Genomic DNA, 19,337 nt, shown 5'->3' with positions numbered 1-19,337 from the left:
CCAAAGAAGAGATCTACTGTATATGAGGAAGCTTGTTTGGAAAGTATTAGAAACAGAAATGAAGAAAGAGCACATTGGCCTACTCCATAAGCACATGGCAGTAGCAACCAGACTTGGTGCCAGAAGCGGATCCGTTTAAGAAAGAGTGACATGGGAAGTGAGAATAATAAAAAGAATAAAGTTGGAATATGATTCTCTGTTTTCATGTCATTACTGAGCCTTAAAATGATTTTTTTTCAGAAATTTCTTCTTTGAAATGCCAACAATTTCCATGCTTGTTGTAACTTCATTTCTTTGAAAGAAATTGAAACATTGGGTAGTGATCTTGATGAATCAAGAGACAAAGGCAAGAACGGAGAACAAGAAATAGATTGGCATAAGTTATATTACAAGGGTCAAAAGTACGAGAGAAAATTTTATTAACGGAATACATTTTTGTTCTTTTTTTTGTGTGTTTGATCTTTTACTTCTTAGTCTTCTTCTTCTCGAAAGAACCCCAAAACCAGATATAATTATAACCTGGACAAACTCAATTTGCAAATCACAAATTCAAACTGAGTTTGCATTATGGCAATTGCAAACGGAGTTTGCACAAGAAACACTGCAAACGTTGTTTGCAAAAGAAACATTGCAAACCCTGTTTGCAAAAGAAACATGGCAAACCCAAGTCTGCACAAAAACGGTCATAAAAACACCATATTTTTCAGAATTTTTTTTGAACAAAAAGTATTGAATATGGATCTTGTTCGAAAGCTAATGAAAAATCATTTCTAAATATATAACTTTTATATCTCAGACAAAAATTATATCGATTTAAAGTTTAAAGAAAAATAAAAGAATTTAGTTACACAAAATAACAAAAAAAAAAGTATTTTAGTATTTGTATACTTTTTTGACCTGAATAATAATTTTCAAATGTTCCATGTTTTTTTTTACTTATTTCTATATTATTTTGACCTATATAGAGATTACCCCATTATTAAGACATACATATATGATAAACCCCAAGTTGTTACGTTGTATTCAGTTGGGTGTTTTAATTTTGCACGTTGGTAGAACATGGAATACAAATATAAACATAACATGTGTAACTTGAGAACGGGCGTGCATTAGTCGGGCTAAATATATATATATTTAATACTGGGTAAGGCTTCAACTCCGGGTCTTTGTCGTCTACTTAATTATTTAGACATACAAATACCCCAAGTTGGATTTCGTTTGGGTCTTTTAATTCCTTTAAAGCATCTCCAATGCAAAACTAAAAGAATAAATTAATTGGCTTGTGTGTTGAGTCTCAATTCAGATTCTCTTTCCTATGTGGCTAACTTGAGTGTCTCTAATTCAAGTCCTTCTCCATTGCAACACTCTAAAAAACTCTAACAGAGACACATGTCACACATACATTTAATAGGAAAAAGTAGTAGAGAAAGAAGGACTTTTTATTAGTCCAAAAATTAAATTTGATGACATTGTGTAAGAAGATTTCAGGTTAAATATGTTTGTCCTCGAGACGAAGAAATCGGTTTACTTTGTTTTGTGTACTTTTTTTCCAAATTCTTTTGGGGGTTCGGTAAATCCTAATTTTATGTTTTCTTTTGTTTCTCTTTTAGGTCAGTGATACATCTCTAGCCGATTACGGCATGGTTAATGCATCAAAGTGTGCTACCTATGCCCCCCATACATGTTATGAGACTCGCTTATGATGCACGACTACGACTGGAACAACAAAAGGAAGCCAAGGATTGTGCGGATTGCTAAGCGTGCAATGGATGTCAATCAGCTTCTACTGAAACAAGAAACTAAATTATTTACATTTATTTGTTTTTTCTACACATTCCTATGACTCTATAGTGGGCCAAGGCGACACTACAAGAACTGGTTCTCCTGATGTGGTAAGACGTCTAGCTGTTGATGTCTCTTTTGAGAAGAATATGAATCAGACAATATATTCCTCACCACTGCAGCTGGAGAAAGTATTTTTACAAACCTCAAAGTCGTTGTTGAATGCCTTTCTAATTAGATTATTATAGTAGCGAAGGGTTCTTCAAACAAGATAATGTTTAGTGACCTCAAAGTGCGAGGTACTTGTCGGTACTGAAGAAGGTAGATGCATTCTCTGTTTTTCTGATTTAATGTTTTATGTTTAATGACAAGGTTCTGGAACTATTTTTGAAATTAAATTCTCTTTAGTAACACAATTAATAATTATCTCATAAAAAAACACAATTAGTATATAGTTATTTGCATTCGAAAAATGGCAAACATCATTTTATTTTTCCAATAAGATTGATTTTATATTGTCTTCGTCATTACAAGTTTTGTGTTGTACATATTTTTTAATTTCAATTGTCACTTTTATCAAGTTTACATATTTTTTATTTAGGTCATTAATTAGTTAAAAAAATGTTAATTAAATGTGTTCTGAAAACTTTTAAGGTCGTATTTTGTATGTCTATTCTTTTGTCGTGCGTAAATGGCATCCACCCACCCGTAAGGTGGGGGTTCTAGTATATTTACAAAAGGACAATAATGGGAGAAAATAACTGACTTGATGTTTGGGTCCACCAAAAAGTGAATTTTTGGACTTATTTTCTATTTTCTGGTTATTTTGGTTTTATACTATGGGTTATTTCCCAAATGGCCCCCAACTTTGTGACCAGCTTCCTGCCTGGCCCCCTACTTTAGCAATAATTCCCATATGGCTCCCTTTTTCCGTTACCTTTAACGGTCCGTTACCTTTAACGGTCCGTTACTCTCTTTCCTCCATCTCAGTTTCTCTCTCTGCCAAGTCACCTATCACGCCACATCATCATCTTCTCCGGCATAAGTCCTCGGCCGGCCAAATTTCTGGCCGGAAACCTTCATTTTTTTTTTATTCTCTCCCTCTAAAAAAAAAATTCTAGAGAGAGAATAAAAAAAAAAAAAACTTGAAGGTCGCCGGCCGGAAATTTGGCCGGCCGACGACCTATGCCGGAGAAGATGATGATGTAGCGTGATAGGTGACTTGGCAGAGAGAGAGAGAAAATGAGACGGAGGAGAGAGAGTAACAGACCGTTAAAGATAACGGAAAAAGGGGGCGATACGGAAATTATTGGTAAAGTAGGGGGTCAGGCAGGAAGCTGGTCACAAAGTTGGGGACCAGTGAGAGGCGAAATACTTGAGGATCTCTATTTACGCCGATTAAACATGAAAATCCCAATTAAAACTTGACGCATAAGATAAGCAGAAAAATTTTTTCAGTTTTTGCGTCAAAGATGCTCTAACGCTTAGGATTTTTAAAAATTCCCTAAAGTATTGCATTGGAGACGCTCTTATGTTTGGTCTGTTTACAAAATAACTTGATAAGATGATATGGTTGTTAAGTTTGTGGTCATCCAACTCAAAACCAATTGGTTATGAGTGGAGAGGGCTCAGACCTTATTCTTGGTTGCTAGATATTCATTCTCCTATGTGCGACTATTCTCACACGCCCCTCACGTGTGGCGTTCTTTGAGCATAGCACGTGTGTTTTTTCTTTCAGGTGACGTAGAGCACGTGTGACTTTTAAGCCTATGACGTGTGGACCTAGCTCCCATACCATGTTAAGTTTGTGGTCATCCAACTCAAAACCAATTGGCTATGAGTGGAGAGGACCTAAACATTATAACGACAATATCGAATTAGCCGAGGATCAATAGTTCAATACCATTGGACTCGTCTTCAGATTAATAGCATCTCCAATGCAACACTCAACAAAAACTCAACTAATCCAATATGTCAAGTATGAATTGAGATTCTCTTTCGTAGTTGGCACTATTGAGATTCTCTTTCGTAGTTAGCACTATTGAGATCTTCAATTCAAAATACTTCTCCAATACAACACTAAAAAAATTCAACAGTTACTTTAGATCTACTTTTGTTATTTGTATTAATATATAAAATGATGATGTGGGTCAATTGAGATACAACAACAAATGTTTAGAGCATCTCCAATGCAAGACTCAAGAAAAACTCTAAAAATCCTATGTGTCAAGTGTTAAAAATGAATCTCTAAATAGTTTCTTTCCTATTTGGCCATTTTGAGACACTCTATTGCAAAACCTTCGCCAATGCAACACTCAAGAGAAACTCCAAAAACCTATATTTTGATTTAAAACTAATTGATTTGCTTATGTGGCACTTATAGATCCTCAAGAGGGCACTCTAATTTAGAGCATCTCCAATATTGCAAGACTCAAGAAAAACTCTAAAAATTTTATGTGTCAAGTGTGAAAAATGGATTTCTAAATGGTCTATTTCCTATTAGAGAAGGTTTTGCAATAGAGTGTCTCTAAATGACCAAATAGGAAAGAGACCATTTAGAGATCCATTTTTCACACTTGACACATGGGCCATGTTTGTCGCGCGGGAATGGAATTTGATTTTGGGAATCACATTCCCATAACGTGATTCCTGGGAATCAGATTACTGTAGTTTGATATTTGGTTCGACCAGGAATGAGAATTTGATTCATGACATATTCCTAATTAGGTGTTTGATTCGTATAGGAATAGAAATGTAAATATTTGTAAAAGTTCACTTTTACCCTTACTTAAACTACATAAAATACACATCAACTTTTTTTTAGCATAAAATATACACATCAATTTTGTAATATATTAAAATCAGTATTATTTTTTCAAATTCGTAGATATGAAACAATAACATGATACGTCAAAGAGTTAGAATTTAAAGATAATAAATAAATATCTTAATAAAAATGTATCTAAAATAAAATTTTATTCGTAAACCTAAATAGAAATTTATCAAAAAATAAATTTTGTTTATAAACATAAATAGTACTTATTAATACCAAATCCTACAAATAAATAAAATTGGTAATTCAATATTTTGTTAAGGATATATTTGTCGATAAATATTAATATATGTGATTCCGGGTGAATGAGAATCACAAACCACCCCCCGGATTTGCTATTACCCTTTTTTTAGGGAATCACATTCTCGGGCTCACACCATTCCCGCAAGTCAAATAATGATCTGGAATGTGATTTCCGGGAATCACATTCCATTCCCACGCCATTCCTGCGCGCCAAACATGACAATAGAGTTTTTCTTGAGTCTTGCATTGGCGATGCTTTTAGAGTGTCCTCTTGAGGATCTCTAAAATAAATATTGGTCCAATTAAAAAAAGACACTTAAACTATCTTCTTTTAAATTTGCCCATCGAGCTGCTTTAACTCCCACTATTTCGCATCCTCTCTCTCTCTCTCTTAAATCAACGGGAAGAGAACAAGGGAGCTCATGCTGAAATATACACTGGTGAGAAATCTAGGGCATCCAATTGTAACTTTCATAATTCATCAACATCCTCTTTCTAATTCACTTTTGATCTCTTCTGTTTCAACAGTTGAGCTGAGTATCAATTATAGCCCTGAATTTCAACTACTCTGGTACAACTCTATACCTTATTCTTCATGTTCACTAGGGCTTTAATTTGCTTCATTTTCTTGCTTATTCTGAGTTCTTATTCTTATATAGTCTTTTCTAATTGCAAGAAGTTTCAATTTGAACAAAATTAGGGTTAGATTGATTTGGGGGTGTTTTCATAACATAATCTGGAATAATAACACTATTATCTGAATGGGGATTAGGGCATTCAATCATTTAGGAGCAATAAAGATTACTGAAATTTTGACTTAATCACCTCATTTTCATCACTGTCTTTTTCATGGAAATGATCAAAGTGTTGATTTTCGCATAGATTATCTAGTAATCATGCTTAATGAAGATAATTATTAGGTTTGGCCGTTTGGGTTCCTAAGTTTTAGAAAGATATGACTTTTTTACGTGTGGGTTGTGTTAAAAATTATGTGGATGATCTAGTTGCTTCTGCTTTCACTTTTCCTATATTTGGGCCTTGGGTTTTTCGGGTACACGATAACGAGTTTCGACATGATAATATTTGCTAACTTCTTTCTAGTTAGCTTGTTGTGTGATCTTGAAATTGTTACAAATTGGATTGACAGTATAAAAGACCAATATTTGTTTTATGTTTCTATATGCCCCATGAGATTTGATGAATGCATAACGAAACGAAGATGTTTATCTTTTAATGGGGCCCTAATGGCAAGCACATCCGATCGAGGAATAGAGTTGAATAGAAGTGATAGAGGTTGGGAAGCCGAAACATCCAACGACAATGAACCATTGAGTAGGAGCACTGAGAAGGTACAAGTTTCAAATGCAGTGCCAACACGAGAGATGGAAATCGTAGAACCAATTGTTGGTATGGAGTTCAAATCTGTGGAGTCAGCTAGGATGTTTTATGAAACGTACGGAAGACGTAACGGCTTCACAATAAGGAATGGTCATATACGTCGTTCACAAAAAGATAAATCAATTATTGGTAGAGAATTTGTTTGTTCGAAAGAAGGTCACCGTGTGAGGAATAACCCCGAAAGAGAAAAGAAAGGTCTTCCACCAAGACGAGTAAGTGGAGAACGATGCAATGCAAGGATGAGGGTAGCTCAAAAGGAAGGGACAAGATGGGTTATTATGGGTTTCGTCAAAGAACATTCTCATGCATTAAACCCTAGCAGAATACCGATTACAGGGTTTCAAATGGACGATGAACCCAGCGATGAAATCGACATTGGCGAGGTATTTTTTTTTTTCTAAAATTGGGTTAATGTTTGTAAGATGTTATTAGAATTTTGTCAATCCGTCGAAACAATTAGCTTTTCATGCAATTTGACATGAAATGGTTTCGTTTTTTCTCTTTTTTCTATTTACAGGGTGATAAGGATAAAAGGATCCGATCGCTCTTGAGAGAGCTATCACATGAGAGAAAGCTACATGCTGCATGTAGACAACAACTTAATATGACGTTGAAATACATCGAAGAACATAATCAAAATCTATCTTTGAAAGTTGAAAGCATTGTAAACAAAGTAAAAGAAGTCGAATCTAAAGATTATTAACCTTACTGTTATAAACAACTTGTATTTATGCCTTAGTTGAATCAGTTGTATTCTTGTTCATTGTTCATAAGGATAAACTTTTTTTTACTTTTTTCAAGCACTGTCATTATTAGTTTAATGTATTAAATGTTGAAAGTTAAATCTGATTTTGGTTATAAACACTGTTCTTAGATTTTTGATGTGATAAGATGATTATTTGTAGTTTTTCTTCTTTGTGAAAAGATTGGAACTTTAGTTTCCAGATCTCGGAGACATGTTATCAGTCAATTGAAGTGAATTTCGCAATGGTTATTGGTAGTTATGATATGATATGTACTTGTTTTCTGCTTTAAATCATTAGTGGGGGTGCCAACCGTGGTTGTGGCCAGGTCATGCTCAGTCATATTGGTCGAATAACGTGGTTACAAAACTTTTGCTCAAAACCTGCTATCTCCGGACTTTTGGAGTAGTTACACAATCAACAGGCCAAGCAGTTATTCACTTTTTAACCTTTGGTCACACTATCTTTCCCGAGAAAACATTTTTTTGGATAGTGAAGCGATAGGTTTTTTGTAGTTCCATTTCACTTTATTTTGTAGAGAAATGAACAAAGATTAGAAACATGAGTAAACGAAAAAAAAGTGAGAAATCAGAATGTGTTTCTTTGCAAAACCGATCGAAAAGATGAACAATTAACATCATCAACAAATCGAAGTATCACATCACATCCTTCAATCGTATCAGACCCTCATAAACAAAAAACCACATTTTCATATATCAAAACAATTTGTAGGATACCCCCATAGAATTCAAATTCTTCTTCTTTCCTCCCGGTCTAAAAAATAATTACATCCTACAACCCATTTCAACTCAAAGCAGCAAATCCACCTCCTCTCATCATTTGCTTAAACTCCTTGTAGTTAACCATTCCATCACCATCAACATCAACTTGCTTAATCATCCTTCTACAATCCTCTACTGTTCTTCCTTGTTTAAGCCCTAGCGAAGATAAAACAGATCGTAATTCTTCAACAGTTATAAAACCGTCACCATTCTGATCGAACACGTTGAATGCTTCTCTCATATCCTCCTCTTCATCTCGCTCGTCCATTATTGTTTGGTATAACGCTCCGAATTCATCTATATCCACAAACCCATCTCCATTTACATCGATTTTCTCAATCATTTGAATTAAATCTTTGTCGGGGATAAAAATACCCAAATTCTCTAACGAATCGCTTAGTTCTTTCTTTGTTATTCGTCCGTCGCCATTTCGATCAAACATTTGAAAAACCCTCTTAAGTTCCACAGGATCCATCTATTCTTGATAGATTGACCACAAAGAAAAAGGATGCAACTTAGGAAAAACAATAGAAGAAGAAATAAATTAAGATGGTTGAAAATGTTTGAATTCCTTTAGAAAATTTTGGCATTGAAGGGCTAACAAATGGGTATTTGTAGGTTAGGTGAGAAATTTATGGGAGGAGGTATCCTTAATAAAGACATTTACCAATTTAGGGTTCCCTACATGAACGTTTCCACCAATGAATCCACATTCTTGAATAAATTATCTAAAAGGCCAAAAACGCGTTTTTGACTTACTATATTTAGGTATAAACTTCGATATTATGTCGTTAACGAAAACCTAATCTTGTGGAATAAGCAAATCTTGGCCGTGGGATATTATTAGACTTTGTTTTTCTAGTTCAAACTTGGTGATATTTTGGATGATGAGTACTAATGAGAGGTGTTCATGAAGTATTGTATTTTTGGTAACCAGATATTGTGAGAAATAGTCGTTTGAGCAAAAACAAAGGAAAGTTTGAAATGGTTGGATTTCAACGGCTATGAAACTTTATGATGTGTGATGGTGACAAGTGGTTGGTGTCTAAGAGAGGGATAGCATGAACTCTAACGCGGAATGAAAGCTGTCTGTTTTTAGGTTGGAGAAAGAAGATCCGTTTACCCGAGTGCTCCGTGGATCATACCCGCAACATGCTTCCGAACGTCTCGAACGGGTTTAATTGGACGCCCAATGCCCGCTCTCGACTGGTGTGTCCGGATAATACCCAATCTCTTATACATAATACAAATCTTAAGAGCATCTCCAATGCCACACTCAATCTTAGAAATCTTTAGTGTACCACATAAGATTTTTAGAGTTTTTTTAGTAAACTCGTTTCCAATTCAAAATTCAATTTGTATCTCTAGGATGATGTCCTAGTTAAATAAAAATATTTCAAGATGACACAATATTTCTAGAGTGTCCTCTTGAGATATCTCTAATTCAACTCATCATTTTTTTTTAGTTTAGGTCAATAGAAATAAAATATAATTTTTAGGTTCTTAATCAAAAAATCTACATCTAAACACACATTTAGTCCACTATAATATTAAAGCCAAAATAATAATTATAATGGATATTTTGTCCAAATTGACCCATCTCTATAACAGATCTCTATCAGTTATATTTAATCATAAAACCCATTATAACCTTTTATATAAGAAAAAACCCACTTTTGAAAATCAATCCCCAAAATTCTCTTTTTTTTTCTCAGATTTTTTCGATTGATTTCAAACTTACTATCTGTTTCGCAATATACACGTTATTTAGTATCAATTACGTATATTTCTACAAAAAACCACATTTAGTATAGTTCAAGTATGTCTAGATGTCAAATTTACTGTGTTTTTCTGTTTATTGGTTCTTGTTTTGTTTCATAAATAACGTGTTATTTATTGTTAAAATTTCATACTTTATTTCATTTTCTTATATGTGTCATACATAACACATTATGTATCAACAATGTTTCTTTCAAAAGGAAAAAAGACTAAAATCCTATTTTCTGGGAAGATTGGACCTTAATCCCTTTTTGAATTTTATTTTGGGCCTAAAACCCGTGAACCCAATAAAATATTCATATATCTTCGAAATTTACAGATTTGCACTGGAGAGACACAAATTTTGAGAACCTCTATTTTGCCATATAGGAATAATAATTTTTATTGAAACATGACACATAATACTACTGGACTTGACCAGTCCGAGGTACTAAAAAAAGATTCAGAGTGACCAGTCCAAAAGCGTAAACATGCTCTATGGCTGACAAATCTAAAAGTTTGTTTATACTCTCGACAAGAGATTCCAAAAACAAAATCACTATAGGGTGCTAATAGAATCCGGTAGGCAAAGTTAATCAACCCGAGTCGAAGGATATGTTAGCTTGCTTATAGCACTTTGGCCTAGTACCCACAACAACCTCCTTGAGAAAAATGATGGCTTTTAAAAGGAGAATAGCTTGAGATGGATCTCAAAAGCAATAAACACGACACCCAAGAACTTGAATAGATTCATTCTAGTGGTTACAGGACCATACTGAACGTGTGAATTCGTAACAAGTTTCATTGAGTGTTTAGTACGAGAGTACATAACAAGTTTTTTTTTGTTGAAACGAGTACATATCAAGTTAATAGATAACTTACGTATTTGAGTAAGGGAAGTTTTATAGGGGGCTCCATTCTTGTTAAAAGGGCCCCTCTTTGTGAGTTCGGTACGAGTCCGTCAAATTCACAAGAGACCACTCGGTACGAGTCCACCAAAATTCACTCTTGTAGCCTATTTTTGTGAATTTGGTGGACTCATACCGAATTCACGAGAGGGACCCTTTTGACAGGAATGGGGGACCCTATAAAACTTCCGTTTGAGTAATGATATGAAGGCTAAAAGACACATCCTACCACAAATTTAAAAAGAATCAATAGTTATTTTTGGATTAATTCTTTTTCTTTTTTGATGGACATTTGGACTTTTTCACTCTAATTATCCTGTAGAACAAGAGCCAGCTTGCTTTTCTTTTAATATTTTCCAAAAAAATTGTATGTGTGGACGAGATTTAGATAGAAAAATAAATTAAAAGAAAAGTGATACTATACCCCGCCTCTCCCCTAATGAATCTCAGGTGTGTGGACGAGATTTAGACAGAAAAATAAAAGCCACCTCACCCGGCAATGATTTACCCGGGGGAGTGGCCAGATATAATACTAACATTTTCTTTAAGAAAAAATACAAAACTTAGATGAGTCTGTAAGTGTATGTATAAAATAGGGAACAAGTTCTTCCTAATGTAAATTATTTTATCTTCCCGAAGACAGCATGAAAAAGGTTGAGACTATCCAAAAGAATCATCACAAAATGCATCAACATTAGTCGTAACTTTGGTGATATGATGCTGGTGTTGATGATGGTTGTGGACCTAGTGGTGGTGAGAGGCAACGTTGTTGTAGTATTATCGTACCAACCGAAGGCAGAACTAGAAATTAGTGCTAGGGATATGCTAATGTGAGATCTAACGCGTTAGATTTAGACATGTCGATCAGAATGGATAGTGATAATCACTTCTTTTGAATCAGAATTATTGTTAAATTGTCAAATTCTTATAAACCAATTTTGTATATTGTTCGGAAAAATAACTTAATTAACTTGTTCAAGAATATGAAGATAAAATATGTGAATGTAAAAGCAGAGACACCAAAATAATTTAACGTGGTAAAAACCCCCTCCAAGATAGAAGGTAAAAAATCATGAGACCTAGTCCAGAAATCTTACACTATGATTAAATCACGGGTAACACAATTCCTCACCAAACCTATGGTGGATAAACCAATTCTTCAAGATGTGTAAAAACACTCTTGGATAACAATTTTTCGCTAAATAAATAGAGAATTAACCAACTCTTCAAGATGTGTGGAAACACTCTTGGATAACAACTCTTCCCTAAACAAATAGATGATAAACCAATTCTTCACCAAACCTATGGTGGATAAACCAAACAAGAAAGGGGATACAAAGATTTCTTACTCTGTGGGATTTGAACAAATCCTAGATGACCTAAGGCTGAAGAAGATAACCACAAACTAAATTGTTTTACAAGATTAATAATCTTCTTTTCTTCAGACCAATATTCTTCTCTTTCAATCTCTCTTGAAAGAACCGCTTCAGAAATCTCTCTTTCTCTGACCTCTTTCTGTTCTCATCTCTCTGATCTCTATCCCTCTCTAATCTGAGAGGATATAATCTAAAAGAATTCACTGATAACTCTCCCAACTGGGAGGATACTTTATGACTTGAAAGTATGATACTCTCACTACAAAAACATGGGTTATTTGTGAAGGCTTTTTTCCCACGGAACTCTTAGAGCCATCGCAAATACCCATGATATTCTGACGGCAGGAAGAAAAGCCGTCAGAAATGTGCTTTTGTACGACGAGTTATTGACGAAAATGATATGTATTAATGACGGTTTCTTACTTAAAAATCGACGTAAGTACACAAGTTTCTATTTGCATAATGTTTTTTTTCGGACGGCTCTCTCTACCCTCGAAAAAAGTCCAAATGGTTTCCTGGACTATTTTCGTCGGTCGAAAATAGTTGTCCTAAAATCTAATTTCCACTTCCTCAAAAAAAAAAAAAAAAAAAAAATCTAATTTCCACCAATTCCTTCTATCTCTCGCGCGTATTTTCTCTCCAAAACTTTCACCATTTACACCGAAGTCTCCAAAACTTTCAGCTAGGGTTTACCCCATTGATTCGTTCCAGACATTTTAGGGCAGGAATTTGAACTTGATTGCTGTGATTTGATGCTCGGTTTCACCTAAGGCTCATCTGATCAAGGTAAGGTTCAAAGATCTTTCTCTTTCTATCTCTCTTGTGGTGAAATCATTGCTGTGATTTGAAGGTTTGAAGCTCGGTTTCTCTCTAACTCTCAAATTTCTAACTCTCAATTTCTTCTTCTAACTCTCAAATTTGATAGGATTTTGTAATATTTGATTTTTACCTATCTTATTTCCCACTGACCCAAACAATATAGTATAAATCACAAATATTAACTTTGGTGATGTTAAGACTGAGATATCTAATTGGGGTTTTCAGATATACACTTGGAGGTTTCTTTCTTGCTCATTATGATGATAGCCCAGCAGGAAAAGTTTGATAAGGTTAGACTATTTGATTGTAAATCTTATCTCCTATTTAAATTTCAACAAGTATGAGTTTGGTTTCTTTCACGTAATCTGGATAGGTGACTAACAAACAAGCCATGTTCATTGACAACTCGTGGTGATTGCAGGTATTGTTTGGAACCCTCCAACTTCTTGCGCGTAAGTTTTTCTTTCTATTGTGATTCATATTTAGTGAAACAAATGTTTATTTTTATGCAATAGAAAAAACTAGGTTCTTTTTTCCTGTTCATGTTCAGAGCTCCGTTGTTCATACAAGTATCTCGTTTCATGTTGAATTGCGACCTAGTAGAAGCTCAAAAGCAAGGAAAACCTAGCTTGTATTTGACTATCTCTTATGAAACTAGGGTTTGTTTTGGATTTTTGGGTGTTGTGATAGATGAGTGATATTTGCTCATCTTCATTTTAAGAAGATGCCAGTTTCCAGTCCTAGGAGCTGCCCTAAAAGAATTGCAATAGTTGGAGATTTGGGTCTTACGTATAACACAACGTCCACTATCAGTCACGTAAAAAGTAACGGCCCTGATCTTCTTCTATTGGTTGGCGGCGTAAGCTATGCAAATCTTTATCTTACCAATGGAACTGGTTTCGATTGCTATTCGTGCTCATTTCCGGATACTCCTATCCATGAAACATATCAACCTCGTTAGGATTACTGGGGGAGGTAAATAATATGAACATAGTTGCATTTTGGTTGCTTTGTATGCTTGGTGGAAAAACCTCGTTTTTTTTCTATAGGTCGCATATAACGATTGGCATGTTTCTCACAGGTTTATGCAGCCTCTGCTATCGAAAGTTCCAATATTGGTAGTAGAAGGGAATCATGAAATAGAGGCACAAGCTGAAAATAAGATATTTGCAGCTTATAGTTCTCGATTTGCTATTCTGAATAAGGAAAGTGGATCTTCATCCACTTTTTACTATTCGTTCAATGCAGGAGGAATACTTGTAATGCTTGGTGCCTACATTTCCTACTCCAAAACAGGTAATATTGGGCTCCCGCGGTCCCTTTTTTCAACATCTAGCATTAGTTAATTTACAGAGACTTAGTACCTCTCACATCTTATGATCCTATTGCCTGTCTTTGTTTAGCTGGTATATAACCCATTTGATATTGGATATACCCTAAAAAATAAAAGAATTGCTGATGATTATTTTAACTTAGTGTGCGTAAGTTTTTCTTTCTATTGTGATTCATATTTAGTGAAACAAATGATTATTTTATGCAAGAGAAAAAAAAAATAAAAGAATTGATGGTGCAGATACTTGAACACTAGTACTGCTGGTGCCCATAAAGTACTTAGCCAGCAACTAAGACCATTACTTCTGTTGTCGGCATACCACTAGCTTCCTACATATTTGAAAAAGATCCGCCATGACTATAGCCCGTGTTGCCCATCCCATGGGTCTGCCCTGCCTCCAACAATGATGGCAGTGACGGTTGTGGTGATGGTGGTTGTTGGTACTGCTGTTGCGGTGCTAGTTGTCCAAAGGGTTGCAGCAGTGGAAGGTACAGCTGGTGCGATGCTAGTTGTTGAAACGATTGCACTCGTTGTGGTGCCAGGTATTGTTGTTGCTGTGCTAGTTGTCCGAACGATTGGAGCGGTGTTGCTTGCAGGTACTGCTGTTGCAGTGTTGGTGGAAGGTACTGTTGTTGAGCTGTTGGTGGTAGGTACTGCTGTTGCAGTGTTGGTGACAGGTACTGTTGTTGCGGTGCTGGTTGTTCGAACAATTCCAGTGGTGGTGATGCTGCATGTAGTAGTGACTCGTCTACCATCGATGATGAACTTGATGCCATTAGAAAAGCAGGATCATGACTACGATCAAGAGCCAAAGGAGGAGGAGCAGTCGGAGCAGCAACACTCTTATTCATCTTTTTCCTTATCTTACAAAATACATATTCTGCCTGCATCCTCATCAAACAAAATTAGAATCAATAAGTTGACTCATTCGAAGATGACTTTTTTTTTATTTATTCTATACAAAAATATCTGTGACAAAAACATGCATGTAACCCTAGATTTTTCTAATAAAATAACCAACATAATGAAAGAACAAAAGTGTTTAAATTACGTCCAAATTACCAACGTGTATATAATATATATTGATACGTACCTTGTTTGGGTCATTCTGGTAGGTTTCCGGAGGTAACGAGTATTCATGCATAATCCAGCTCACAGCTCGAGACATACACGAAAATTTTCTCTTGACGCCAGATTTTTTCTCCAAACTAAATTTGAAAGTTCTCTTTACTCCAATCAAATTTCCTTTATACTCAATATTCTTCAAACTTTGACCATCCCAAGTCCCTTCTCCTGCTGTTCTAGCATTCCTACTCCCCCCGTTCTTCTTAGAAATAGGAGAGAAAAAATATCTGATCTCATCACCATCTTCTTCCGTGTAGTCTTCTTCATTGACATTGAGATTTTTACGATTTATGTCTTCGAATATTTTCCATGGTTCTTCGGTGTTATAAAGATTGTATTCGAAAATAACACTATCGTAATCCCGTGGCTGAGGTTCTTGTTCGACTTTTCTTGGCAAGAGGTATGTTAATATCTGTGTATCGGTGGGGGCGAAACGAAAACCAATGGGTATGTCTTGAGAATCGCCCATTTGATTTGTATAGATGTAAAAATCTATTTGTCAAGGGTGGTCTAATTAAGAGTATTATTTATATATAGGGATGAGAGAAAGATAGTTAGCCAAGGAAACAGGAAACGGGGGGAGAGGAGATAATTTCATCCTATTTCTAATCAAACTCGGCCTTCATGGGGAGTTCTGTAGTTTTCAAAAATTTAAATGGGGAGTTCTATAGGCGCCCCAAATATTGCTATAACCACCGGACCTCCATCAACATCAATATCATTCGTCCATTTTGCTTCTACAAGGGTACCAAACTACCTATACAACTTCTGTTGGGTCCGAGCTGATTTGTCTTATTTTTTGGAATTTTGAGAGCATAACGGTGGGGTCCGCTTTTATTTGGAATCGAACTTGAAACCTCCAGAAGTTCGGACTTTATATCAACATATTAATATTACTGCAGGCACCCTGCTCAAAGAAAATACCAAAATTGATCCTTCATCTGTCCTTTTGTCCGACTATATTTTCTTTGAGAAATCGAATACAATCTACGTTTGTCCGACTTAATGATGCGACGTACTTTGTTACTCCGATTTTTTGTTCTCAGTTTCTTTTTTCTTGAGAAATAAACTACAATCTACGTTAGTCGTTACAAGGCAATATTGATACATCATGAAAATGTGCTAAGCAAGATAACCACCTAAGTAAAACCAATAACGAAAGAGGTCTAAAACCCAACAACATGAAAGAGACCTAAAACCAACAAATTTATTATATTATTTATTCCTTTAATAAACCCAAATCAATAACCATGAATTCCACCTCTTATGAGAATCGACCCCGGGGCCTACAAAGTTTTGGAGTTAATGTCAACACTATCAACCACTTGGGCAACCAAGTGTGGACTCAATTTTTTATTGTAATATTGAAGAAAGAGAAAACTTCACGTACCATGTTTTCTTCCATTGATCCTTATTCATCTTCATCTTCATCTCCATCTCCATTGCGAACTGATGGGCCTAGAAAGTTTCCTAAATAGGTCACCACCCGCAAGTATACGGGCGTCAAGTGATAATTTTTCCGGTAAGACCGGTTCGTTCCTCAGAGACTAAGTGAAACCTATTCTAAAACTTGGAAGTAAGACGGTTTTTGTTTTTGAAAATTTGTTTTGGTGATAAAATATTTAAATAAAATAACGAAAATCAAAATGAACTCAAATGGGAGAAGATGACCTAGGGTTTTTGGAATCCATCTTAACATGTATTAATGATGATCTAATCAAGCATATCTTCTTTATCACTCAAGTTTTGGTAACCGAATGTACCAAACCCCGGAAAATGTTCTAGTTAAAGCCGAATAACACTAAAGTCTAAACTCGAAGTTTTAAAATAAAAAGTCGCAACTATTAACTATCAATTTATAAGCATGACTCATTAAAGGACTTAACCTAAACATGAGCCATCAAATCAAAAGCATAGCTAATGAAGAAATCTCCCTACGTCAACACTAAGAATTTAATATTATAACGATGAAGACATTTAAGATATAAAGCCATGAAAAGGAACATCATCAAAATATTTTAAGACTTCGTCAAGAACCCTAAGTCAAAGAGAGTTAGCTAATCATGCTTGAACTGAAATCAAGGTTCGAAACTAAATGTAAAAAAGGCACACATGATTTAGAATACTCAAAAACTTACTGAAAATTATTTTCCCTGGTTCCACCAAACAGGTCCTTGGGAAAATAATTTTCCTGCAAAAAACCCCTTTTACCAAACAGTCAAACAGATCCTTCTTCTTAACACAAGCCTTCTCTGTTTTAACCAAGATGAAAGTAATGAAGATGATGGTTCAAGTGAGATGATTAACAATAGCTTCTGACAAACAATAACAATTCATCGAATATCTCTGTTTCTCTCTTTCTCTAACTTCAGAAATCACTCACTCTCTCTCTCTCTCTCTCTCTCTCTCTCTCTGTTTTCTCCCTTTCTCTCACTAAAAGAAATACAACAGAAAAGAAGAAGAAAGATAATCACTGATTTTATTGGATTTCTCTCTCAATCTCTCTACAATCACTCTTTCTCTCTCTATTAATCTCTCTTTTCTCTCACAAAAAAGACAGAATTAAAGAAGGAAGAAGAATTGGAAAATAGAAGATGATGATGATGCTCTGTTTTGTTTAACTGTGTGGAGATGCTCTCTCTCTCTCTCTCTGATCTTGCTATTTTATTTGAGCTCCAGAGAGGCTCCTCCCAAGAGAAGATAGATCAATGGCTGCTCTCTGTGATACATATATAGAGAAGAAGAAGCAAACAGTTGCAGTCCCCCTCTAAATCTCTTTCTTTCCTTCTGAAAAATATTTCTTTCTTCTATATTGTTTATCTCCCAACCGAGCTCTGAATCCATCTGAAAATTCTAAATATCTTTGTATCAAAATCTTCTCCTCTCTCTTTCTACTATAAACAGTACATTTAGAAAGATGTGAGAGAAAATAGAGAGAGAAGATTTCTGTTAAATCTCTATATATGCCTTCTCCCTCTCTAAATATTTAATCAGAACCGAATCCTTCACTAGTAAAAATCTCTCCAACCCATTTATCAGCAAGAAATCTATCTCTCTCTACAGAAATCAATTATCTTCATCTCTCTCTTCAAGATTGTCAAAGAAATTGCCTCCTCTCTGTCCTCTTTCTATATATGGTTCCAATCACTTTCTCTCTCTACCAATCTGTTTTCTTAGTGAAGATAGAAAGAAATGAGAGAAAGAAGGAAAGGGATATGTTAAAGAGAATGGGTATTGGTTGGCAAGTTGGTTATTTCCATTTGGTTTCACATTACCAAGAGAAAATCACGTTGCTGACTGGTGAGTGCTTGATTCTCTATGGTAGGGGCTACCGAGTTCATGCGTGTCTCACTATGGATGACCGTCCGACGAGAGCTGACCCACATGTATGCAACAGATTCCGTTGGATTAGGTCAGGGAGTACTAGACAATTGATGTGCAAAGCACTGAATCATTATTCAAGATAAATCCCGAATGCAGTTCTGTAAGGCCCACCACTGTACCGAAAATTCACACTCGCTGCCACGTGCCATCTAGAAGATTTGATCAACCGACATAAACTCCAATCTTTGACTTGGTCAAACTCTCTCATCCGGACTCCGATTCGACTTCTGTTTTCGCCTACTGATTCATCTTGGACTCTACTTTCACATGAGCACTAATATTGACCAGAATACCCTTGTCATTAAAATGACCAAAATGCCCCTCAACTATGTCTTTATCACAATATTTCGCATTGAACTCCGTAAATGAGACCTGAGAAAGAAAATCAAACAAATCATCAGAGTAACCGCTCGAACTGGACTAACTAACCCTAGTTAAAAGATTCAGATGAGCCATTTTCATGACTCATCAAACATCCCCAAACTTAGATTTTGCTAGTCCTCGAGCAAAACAGAAAAATAAAACTAAACCACTTTCACCACTTTCGTAGGGAATCACGATTGCACTTAGCACGTGCAACAAGCCGTTAAACCTCTAGGTCACCCTAGAGGACGAGTTTTGTCTCGTGAGGGTTTGCAGTGAATATACCCACAAAATTCTAAAATTTCAAAAACCCAGTAGGGTCTAAATATGACATGGACTAAAAATGTTAAGCCCGTAGAAATTTTTAAAAGCTAATAGGAACAAAATCCAAGTCAACCAGACCATACAAAAGCTAAAAATCCCTTCACTAGTAATCAAGACCTAAAGTGCACGTGACCAGCCAATATGAGTATCATTTCGGTTCAAAACA

General features: G+C 35.4%; 2 protein-coding genes and 1 pseudogene across 5 annotated transcripts; 2 read left to right on the top strand and 1 right to left on the bottom strand.

The window, feature by feature from the left end:
* Positions 1 to 5,207: 5,207 nt before the first annotated feature.
* On the top strand, positions 5,208 to 7,118 carry LOC147539501 (uncharacterized). Of its 3 annotated transcripts, none has more exons than XM_086644166.1 (4): positions 5,208 to 5,298; positions 5,387 to 5,429; positions 6,078 to 6,639; positions 6,774 to 7,118. In XM_086644166.1, the coding sequence occupies exons 3-4, from the start codon at positions 6,103 to 6,105 to the stop codon at positions 6,957 to 6,959; spliced, it is 723 nt and encodes a 240-aa protein (XP_086500292.1). In that variant the 5' UTR covers positions 5,208 to 5,298; positions 5,387 to 5,429; positions 6,078 to 6,102; the 3' UTR covers positions 6,960 to 7,118. The 3 variants fall into 3 exon arrangements, with proteins under 3 accessions (XP_086500292.1, XP_086500291.1, XP_086500289.1); XM_086644165.1 differs by having other exon boundaries at positions 6,051 to 6,639; XM_086644163.1 differs by having other exon boundaries at positions 5,387 to 6,639.
* Positions 7,119 to 7,580: 462 nt separating this feature from the next.
* Positions 7,581 to 8,413, bottom strand: LOC147539500 (calmodulin-like protein 3). The gene has a single exon (XM_086644162.1). It carries the CDS (start codon positions 8,254 to 8,256, stop codon positions 7,804 to 7,806), a length of 453 nt encoding a protein of 150 aa, XP_086500288.1. The 5' UTR covers positions 8,257 to 8,413; the 3' UTR covers positions 7,581 to 7,803.
* A 4,489-nt stretch (positions 8,414 to 12,902) lies between these two features.
* Positions 12,903 to 15,158, top strand: LOC147539499 (uncharacterized; annotated as a pseudogene). The gene is made up of 5 exons (XR_015225902.1): positions 12,903 to 12,932; positions 13,064 to 13,094; positions 13,338 to 13,617; positions 13,724 to 13,938; positions 14,572 to 15,158. The product of XR_015225902.1 is annotated as an uncharacterized LOC147539499 (transcript).
* Positions 15,159 to 19,337: the final 4,179 nt, after the last annotated feature.

Source organism: Eschscholzia californica, unplaced genomic scaffold (genome assembly GCF_041429995.1).
Source record: "Eschscholzia californica isolate CP2 unplaced genomic scaffold, dmEscCali1.0.p SCAF_5, whole genome shotgun sequence".
NCBI lineage: Eukaryota > Viridiplantae > Streptophyta > Magnoliopsida > Ranunculales > Papaveraceae > Eschscholzia > Eschscholzia californica.
This window is presented reverse-complemented; position numbering and strand designations above follow the sequence as displayed.